Source organism: Xenopus tropicalis, chromosome 2, assembly GCF_000004195.4.
Source record: "Xenopus tropicalis strain Nigerian chromosome 2, UCB_Xtro_10.0, whole genome shotgun sequence".
Taxonomy (NCBI): Eukaryota; Metazoa; Chordata; class Amphibia; order Anura; family Pipidae; genus Xenopus; species Xenopus tropicalis.
In genome coordinates, this window is record NC_030678.2 from 111,848,996 (window position 1) to 111,858,476 (window position 9,481).

Genomic DNA, 9,481 nt, shown 5'->3' on the forward strand with positions numbered 1-9,481 from the left:
CATGTACAGATGGCAACCAGAAATAAATAAAATATATATATATATTTCTTTTGTTCCCTAGCAAAAAGCGTAACTCTAAGCAAAAATATAAATGGCTATATTGGGAGTGCATGGCGAACAACCAACATGAAACAAAAGTTTGTTTTTCTATTATTTGTTTTCTAACAAAAGAAGGCGGTACGACCACGGTGTCAAAGTTACGCAGTCTCCGCTAGTCACTTGCGCAATGCGGCTACGTGATGCGTCACTGCGCTTACGTGAAGTCGTGATGCCAGTCTCGCGTGATGAGACGGGATTTGGCGTCGGGATTTTCCGCAAGAGAGGCGGCCAGGAGCTTGCAGTTACCAGCTTTGTGGTAGGTGTAAGTAGCGATCTTGGACTGTTGTTATAGGAAAATAGGTGTGTGTGTTGGGCAGTCTGCACTTATTTGGGCTAGTTTGACCCCTTTCGCTTAGAGAGCTGCAGACTCCGTAAGGGGCAGGAGCTTAGAGTGCAATATGCATGCATGTTCTTTCCCTTACACAGCTTTCAGTAATGCTCTTTTTGTCACGGAGGTTTTAGCCCCGTAGAGCTGCACAGGACTGGGTGGGTGGGAATGCGATTCTATCGGGCTAAAACCTAGCTGCTTGGGTTAGAGAGATGTTTTCTATTAGTAATTACATCCTTAGACACTGGTTTGTAATTAAGCACAGAAAATAGGGACATAAAATCTAAAATACTAGTAAAATGGGGTAAAAGAAAGGACAGGAAAGTAGTGATTACCTTTTTAGCAATGTTTTTTCGTCTCCATAAGGGCCTGGTACAGATTTGCAATGTATCTGCAATGCATCTCAATGTAATAGAGATGTCCCCTTCTGTGGTGATCCTACCTGCCATTCTCATGTGCCTCAGTGCCGAGAGATGCAAACCATTGTCATTCTCATGTGACACAGTAGTTTTATTTTCTCAAAACATAAGGACTGTACACAGTGTGTATACAAGTACATTATCCCATTTATTCATTGTTTGAAAACATGTGACAGACTCCAAATAAAGCTCGATTACAAAAATGTATATTATATGTAATAAAGAGTGGCGTGGCGATCTGACCATCGGTTGCACGAAACATCGTCAGATCCGCCACACACCATTCAGGGCTGAATCGGCAGGTAAGGAGGTAGAAACAATAGGATTTCTACCTCCTTCTGCCGATTCAGCGCTGAAGGGAGATTTTGGTCAGGCGCCTTCTATGGCGCCTGATCAAAATTTTCAAACTGGTCCAATCGGCAAGTCGTCCGATATCAGCAGCTTCCTGCGATATCGGTCGACTCGCCAACATACCATACACGCACCGAATATCGTACGAAACGAGGTTTCGTATGATATTATCTGTGCGTGTATGGCTACCTTTACAGGTGCATTACAGTATAATTCATGCAATAGTAAAGTACTTTGTTTTTTATAATAACCTGATGATTTGTTTTCATTAGAAAAGTGGAGGTAAGATTAAATCAGGAAAAAATGCTCAAAAAAGCCACAATTCCTGTATGGCATGCAGTTATCTGTGCACGTGCAAAGTGCAGTGTCCTGGCATGCGGGATAATCTGTGAATTTACTTGCTCTGTATCCTGTATCCCCCAGGTATGGTACTTGGACTACATGCATTGTGGGCTGGTCACTTAGGAGGAACCCTGGAAGCATAGTTTTGGTTGCATGTTGGGGCAGGGGTGCGGTATTTTATTTGGCAGCCCTATTGTTACTTTTATATATATATATATATGAAGACAAGGCATATAAAATTGCACACAGTAAGGCATCATATTTATTTGCACAGTGTTTTATGGATCAAATACATTAAAATGGAACCCTACATAGAAATAGGGTATTTTCCCCCGTTAATGATGATTGTGATTTTTTTCTGACAATGTTTTCTTGTAATACTATACACAGTAGGCTTATAAAAGACAACAGCCTGTAAAATAATCTGAAAAAAACTTCTAACAGTGCCTAAGGATATGAGTTTGAATCAGTTTTGGTGATGTGGGATGTGTATTACATACGCCATACCTTTTGTCCACAGGCTCTTGTCTCTATATGGTTGTGGAACTCCTTGGCAAATTCTAATATCCTTACTTTTTTAACAGAGGGTACACCATTCCCTCTGTTAATTAATGCAAGTAGCATTAATTAACAAGTCATTCTCTTGTAACCCCCCCCCACTTCATTGGTGCACGCCATATATTGATATATATAAATTTGTGTGGACCTTGAGACCTGGGAGGACCCGTAGCTAAGCATTCGGCTCACATCGGTGACGTCACCGAAAGAAGGGAATCCGTGCTGTGCCGTGTGAAGGAGCTCGATCCTCCCAGTGTTTAGACCCACAGTAAGTTCCCGGCCGGGACAGAGGGTATTCTAGCTAACACCTGTAGGGTGTGGGGGATCTATTCAGCACCAGGTTAAGGTCTAGGAGGTGCCTGTACTTATATTGTAGCCTTTGGTGATACCTCACATTGCAAGCGCCACATGTTAGGGTGCATACACGAGTGTTTGCCCTTATAATCTTATTGGACAGTTTCCTTCCTAATTGGGTGTCCGTTTGGGAGTGAGCTCCCCAACTGGGGCCTTTTTTTCCCCATATTATTGCTGTATCCTTCGATTAGGCAGTTATGAAGTCGCAACTTTTCACTTAATTATAGACTGGGCATTTATGTAGTAATCCATCCCCTCCTGTGCTTAGTGTAGCAGTCTGTTACAGATTTATCCAGTATATCTGATTCATTTGGTAGTTCTTTTGCCTACCTTTTAACCAACTGATCTTATGTATATGTATTTTTAGTAATGCCAACGTTTAGTTTTTTTTAACCTATCCTCATATGAATTAATATATTGTTCCTATTTCATCCTCCATTGAACTGATAGGTTTAGTCACATTTCTCCATTTTAGCTTTTCAATTGAATTTCTGATTTTCACTTTATGTATTGTAATTATTTATATTTTTTAATACAAGGTTTATGTATTTATGTGAGATTATTTTTATTGTAATGAATTATTGTATGATTAAACACTAATAGATTGATATAAATTTATACACTTGGTAGTTTGTTTTTTGAGCGCCAACTCCGTTTCTTATTAATTAATGCAAGTAGCAACATTGTAGAAAGTTAAGTGTGTTATATGCATGTAAACCTAGCAATTATTTAGGCTTGCTTGGTATAATAAAATACAATCTAATTAAAGTTGTTTTTTTTGTTTACTCTTTAAAGGTAACACTGACACTAGAACTGCTTCAGGAATAAAAGTTATATTGCTCACGTTTTAAAGCGAAATGGAAGTCATGAAAACATTTAATGAGTTGGACTGTGATCGTTGCAATTTTCATGGCACTGATTATGAGAGTGTGCAGATTCATAAGGGCACTATACATCCAGAATTCTGTGATGAAATGGATACTGCTGGTTTGGGAAAGCTAGTGTTTTATCAGAAAAGTGCAAGACTGTTTCATTGTCACAGATGCTTTTTCACCAGCAAGATATTTAGCAATGTTTATTATCATATTGTAGCTCGTCATGGAACTTCTGAAAAATGGGGCAGTGAAAAGAAGCTTATATTAGAGGCAAAGTCTGAGCCAGATTCTGTAGTTATTTCTGAGAAAAATTCTGAAAATGGCACAAGCGAAGATGAGAAATCTGTAGATGATCAAGAGCAGAAGGACAAATTAAGTGAAGCTGAAAAACCAGATGAAAACGATACCCTTTCTTCTTGGCCAGAAAAACCGCCAAAGGAAGAAAGTCAGGAGAGTTCTGATAGTGAATCTAAAAGCAGCATTGTGGAAAAATCAACTCCACAATCCCCAGAAGCAAAAGAGAAGGAATCAAGTAGTGATCCGGATTTGGAGTCTGAGTCCAATAGCAGCAGTAGTAAACTCAGCAAAACAAACTCTATTCCTGCGAGACATGAATTCTCTGACAATGAGGCTGCATCTTCACATTCAAAAGACATCCCAGAGTTCTCAGATGATGATGAGCCTGATGATGAAACACCTGCTTTACCTGATAGCCTTCCTCATTTTTCTGAAGACGAAGAAACAGTAACACAATCTAAAGGTTTGGAAGAGTCCTCGGATGAGGATGAGGAGCCTGATCAGTCAAGGGGAATTGAGGATATTTCTGAAGATGAGGAGATGCCAGTGGTGGACAAAGGCATAGAGAATGTATCCGAGGATGAAGCTCCAGTGCAATCAAAGGAAGTAGCAGAGTCCTCGGAGGAAGAGGAAGTTCCTGTTCCAGCTCAAGAAACAATGGATTTTTCTGAAGAGGATGATACACCAGCTCTGTCCAAAGATGTATTGGAATTTTCAGAAGACGAAGAGCCAACCAGTATACCTAAAAACATGACAGAATTGTCAGAAGAAGAGGATGAGTCTGCAGTTGCAGCAAAAAATTTAATGGGGTTTACAGAAGAAGAGGAGACAGCAAATGTATCAAAAAACATTATGGAGTTTTCAGAGGAGGAGGATACACCATCACTGTCTAAAGACATTATGGAGTTCTCAGAAGAAGAAGATACTCCAGCAATGCCCAAGAGCATTATGGAATTTTCTGAAGAGGAGGACAGTTCTCCTCCGTCAAAAGACATGCCCAAATATTTAGAAGGTAATTTAACTCCAACTCAGTTAAAAGACCCACTAGATGATGCTCAGGAAGGGAATAGCTCTGCAATGAAGAAACCATCAGCATTATTAGAAGATGAAGAAACTCCTGATGAATCAAAGTTAAAGGAAACACCATCCAGTTCAAAGCAGGAAGGGACTCCAACACACACAACAGGAGGCTTTCCATTTTCAGAAGATGAGGGAGCATCATCATGGTCTAAAGAGTTAGTAGAGACACCAGAAACTGGTGACATTTCTGCAAATGCTCCAGATATGCCTGATACTTCTGATGATAAAGATGGATTTATCAGAGATGAGGAAATAATGAAGCATGTTAGGCGGGCAAAAGGAAAGTTTTATTGCATGTTATGTGAGTGTCGTCCACTTAAAAAGGGACCTGTGTTGCACCATCTTATTACTAGACATAACATGCCCAGCCCGTTTATTTGTAAAACATGTGGAAAAACATTTGTTATGGAGACACATCTTAAAAACCATCTGGCGTCGCATACCAAAGGTTTGTATAAATGTCTCCGTTGTAATTTTCAGACCGATCATCCACGAGGATTTAAAAAACATCAAACTCATTGCCAGAGATGCCACAAAGATGAGACAGAGCAGCCAGTTTTGGACTTACAACAGAGTAAAGAGGAAAACTAATGGGATTCTTGGCATGGTGAGATTTCGTGGGGGGTGGAAAATCTTATTCTGTTAATGTTAGCCTCCTACCGGTGAATTTGGTTATGTATTTTATTAAAGGAGAATGTTTTTTTTATTCTGTTGGGCCTCTTTATTCATGTCTGTGTGTCATTAAATGATTCCCTACCAGCTAAATAGACACTCTAACCAGATTAAAAAGTGTTTACATAATGTTTTCAGGCAAATGTAATGTGTAAGATTTAGTTTTGGGCAAATATATTTCACTGCTAGGTTATAGTAATTAAAGTATTCAGTCCCTGGTTTCTGAGCAGGGTTCTTTTAGTCAACAGGCACAGTGTATTCATAAAAAAAGTAGCAGTTTAGAGAGGATTTTGACAGCCACAGTTTACCACCTGATGATAGCAGCAGTGAGAACAATCAGTCTGGCAGTAGGCCTTTTTCAACTGGTTTAGAATTGCAACAAAGCGACTCTGCCTCCCATTCACTTGAACATTTTTGGGCAGGTATTTTTTGCACTTCTGTGCTGGTGGAGAAAAGAGCATGTGACTTCAGCCTTACTACAGAGCTGCTTAAATGCTTGTGATTGATTTAGCTGAGAAAGTTGCATCTTCACTGACCAGAGTTATCTGAACTTCTTATGTAATTTAACAAAGCATTACATTAGGGCCGTGACACACGGGGAGATTAGTTGCGCTGCGACAAATCTCTGTTGTTGTGGGCGACTAATCTCCCCGCAATGCCATCCCATCGGCTAGAATGTAAATTGCTGGTGGGATGGCATAAATGGCGTCACGATTTGCCTAGGTCACCCGAAGTTTCCTCTCAAGGCAACTTCGGCAAATCATATGCGTATGGTGTATGCCATCCCACTGGCGATTTACATTCTAGCTGGTGGGATGGTATTGCGGGGAGATTAGTCGCCAATGGCAACAGAGATTTGTCGTGGTGCGACTAATCTCCCTGTGTGTCATGGCCCTTAAAGCCTGGGTTTAAAGAAAACAATCAATGGTGATATAAAAAAGGGGTAATTATGTAATGATGGCACAACCAAAAGCTGGAAGCAACAAAGCTAAAGGTGAACTTTAACTTCGATAAGAAAACCCATCATGCTGTAAAGCAGTCGTTTTCAGATTTAAGATCAAGCCTGCATCTGAGATCCAACATTTGGCCAGGACCCACTTTATCTCATAACAAGGTTTCAGACATATAAGCATCACTGTGTTAGCCATTCAGAATATCTAGGCAGGAACATAAGTCTGAATAAAGAAACAGGCACTTTCTACAAATCTCCCCTAATTAGTGCTTAGTCTGGTTCCCCTAGCAAAGGCTCTGGGCTCCACTTGGAGGGCTAGCCCCAGATTTTGGCCGACATTCCATTTCACAGATATGTTTAGTTACTTAACAATGAGTTTTCAACTGCAAAACAATCATGCTACAATAAAGCTAGTATACATACCAACACCTGCCAGTAGCATGGTTTTTACCTATACCAATAAGGTGCAAGTGAAAGTGAGGAAGCCATTTCACTGCTGCAGATCTCCTTCAAAATGCTGAGTGCGATATACATGTATATACATTTTTTAACACTGGATTCATTAATGCACCCTCATTTATAGCCACAGCTGTAATCGTGGTCTGGCAACAAAAATGGATGCAACACATTGATTAAATGAATGAAAGGAACTTGTAGTCAAATCAACCAGTGTTACCATCCCACCTCCTCTTCTGAATTGCTCCAAAGTTTGCCTATTGATGCAGGGAAACCTTTAAGCTGGCAGTTATTGCAGGGTTCCCTCTGTGGAGAGGTGTCAATGGGTGAAGCCCAGTGACTAACGCAGATATCGTTATAACACCTAACAAATTTTGGATACAATTGTGCCTGATTTGAAAAAAATGTGCAAATTGTTTGTTTTGCACTGGACGTAGTTGCGGTAAATGCTGCCCTTGCGCTCAGCTGCAAAAAAGCAGACGTGGGGAAATTGGAACATGTGGAGGAAAATGTGGCATTATAAGAAAAAAATGACATGTTGCATCTTTATAACTTGTAGATACAATCAACTTTAGAATTCCTCACTTAATAATTACTCACTAAATAATTTGGGTGAATATAAGACCAAAGCTGAACCCATATTTTATATCCCCTGATCCCAATGTTTTTGGATTTTACACTATTTTTGTGGTCCCATCAATATATAATGCACTTTCTTGATTTTAATATTTTACACCATTTTTTTTATAGCCCCCTGCAAAACATACGATTTGGTTTTACTGTATTAATATTTTATATAGCAGGGATATTCTGCAGCAATTAACAGAGATTATACATCATTCACATCAGTCCCTGCTGTAGCAGAGCATACAATCTAAGGTCCCTATCACATTCACACACTAGAGCCAATTACCCATCTTCTTTTTAGAGTGTGGGAAGAAAAATGGGTAATGGGAGGATAAGCAACATTAAAAAGAAAATGTGTACTGTTTTCTTCGTGCTTTAAAGTAAATTAAAGCTTCTGGTAAACATCAATAATCTGTCTGAATATAAACTCTGCAAAAAGTGCTGGCAACTGGCTCCAGAATACAAAAAGATCAGCAAATACTATTCTTTTTGTTTTTGTATAATCAGTACCATACCTTTTAATAACAATTGGGGTTTGTGTCATTGTCATGTTAAAAACAGCTTGAACAAGGCTATTAATTCCTGGTTGTGGATAACTCTGTATATGTAGTATATGTTATCCCATGATCCATCTACAGCTTCACAATATACACAGCCATCCAACCCTGTGGGTGGGACATAGATAGCAGATCAGGCATAACCTTCATTAGTACTGGAATATGTTTCTGTGATTAAAAAGCCCTGTATGTTCAATGGGCCATAGGCATTTTTGTTCAGATAAAGCTGAGCTGGGTACTGGCTGATCCTATCCAAGCATGTGGCCAGCAGGCACTGATAATTGGTAAATGTCCTGCACCATGAGTCTTTACCCCACGGAAGAGCATTTTCTCTAAGCTAATCAGACAGACAGAGCTGGCAAGAAGCAGGTAAAATACTACATTAGTATTATAGTGCAATAAAAACACCAGCTACAACATTGTTAGGGCTTATGCTTTTGCAAGCTTCTCTTTCAGTTTAGTTCAGAGAGCTGAATGTTTGATAAAATGAAAATCACCTTATTCCGGCATCAGCAACCAGCAGTATGGGTGCAATCACAATTACAAAAATATAGTCATATTAATTTTTTTATTAAAATCCAGCTTACACCTGATTGGGGTACCCACACAGGTTGTTTTCCCTGTAGCCAGCAGGTGTCACTGTTACATTATTGTTATGTATACTTACACGTCACAACATCTAGCTTTTTCTGTGCTGGGTTTTTTTTTCCTATTTGCTCCATGTGTTGCTGCTAACATTGTGTAAATCAGCACCTTTTTTTATTTTTACTGTTGGAAAGTTTCTGCCAATTTCTTTTTGCTTGCATCAGGGAATTAATTTCCTGAAATTTGTTTGACTTATTTCCTTTCTGGCAAACAACAGGGACGCTTATGATTCTTTATGAAAGGCCTTGGATGAACACTAAAACTCGGGATAAATTATAATCCTTTATTTATACAGGACCAGCAACTTTATGCTGCACTTTATCGAGATTTCATATCAGTCCCTGCCTCTGTGGAGCTTACAGTCTGAGTTTCCTGTCACATTCACACACACACAATAGTTTCATCACTAACTAAACAAGCTGTCGATATGTTTTTGAAATGTGGAAGAAAACCAGAGTACTGAAAGAAGCATAGATCTGGTAAACGGGTGTTCCTGGGGTCTATGCCTCTCTGAAGCAGCCTTTCAGATGACACCCTCCTCGAACCCAATGCTTACCTTTCCAATTGACGCAGAGGTGTGGAGGGGGCCGCATAAGACCAAAATTATGATTTAAAAATCAGAATTTAAGCTCTTAAAGTTACCAGGAGCGGCTTTTTGCCACCCCTGGCATCGTGTGGGCTGCTGCTGCCTGGTGGCTGTAGCACCCCTGCTGTTAAAGTATACAAACCTAACGCAAATGGTGTCCTGCTCAGTCTCAAACACATGACTCCAGTGCTGTAAGGCTGCAGTGCTATTTACTAAACAAGTGTCCAAAGCATTTGGATGAACTGTCCAAGGCAAAAATGAGCAGATGCTCATCTTAGATCTG

General features: G+C 39.8%; 1 protein-coding gene across 2 annotated transcripts; it reads left to right on the forward strand.

The window, feature by feature from the left end:
* Nucleotides 1-232: 232 nt before the first annotated feature.
* Nucleotides 233-5,409, forward strand: champ1 (chromosome alignment maintaining phosphoprotein 1). 2 transcript variants are annotated; one of them, XM_004911797.4, is made up of 2 exons: nt 233-361; nt 3,247-5,409. In XM_004911797.4, the coding sequence occupies exon 2, from the start codon at nt 3,309-3,311 to the stop codon at nt 5,292-5,294; it is 1,986 nt and encodes a 661-aa protein (XP_004911854.1). In that variant the 5' UTR covers nt 233-361; nt 3,247-3,308; the 3' UTR covers nt 5,295-5,409. The 2 variants fall into 2 exon arrangements, with proteins under 2 accessions (XP_004911854.1, XP_002937908.2); XM_002937862.5 differs by having other exon boundaries at nt 233-355.
* Nucleotides 5,410-9,481: the final 4,072 nt, after the last annotated feature.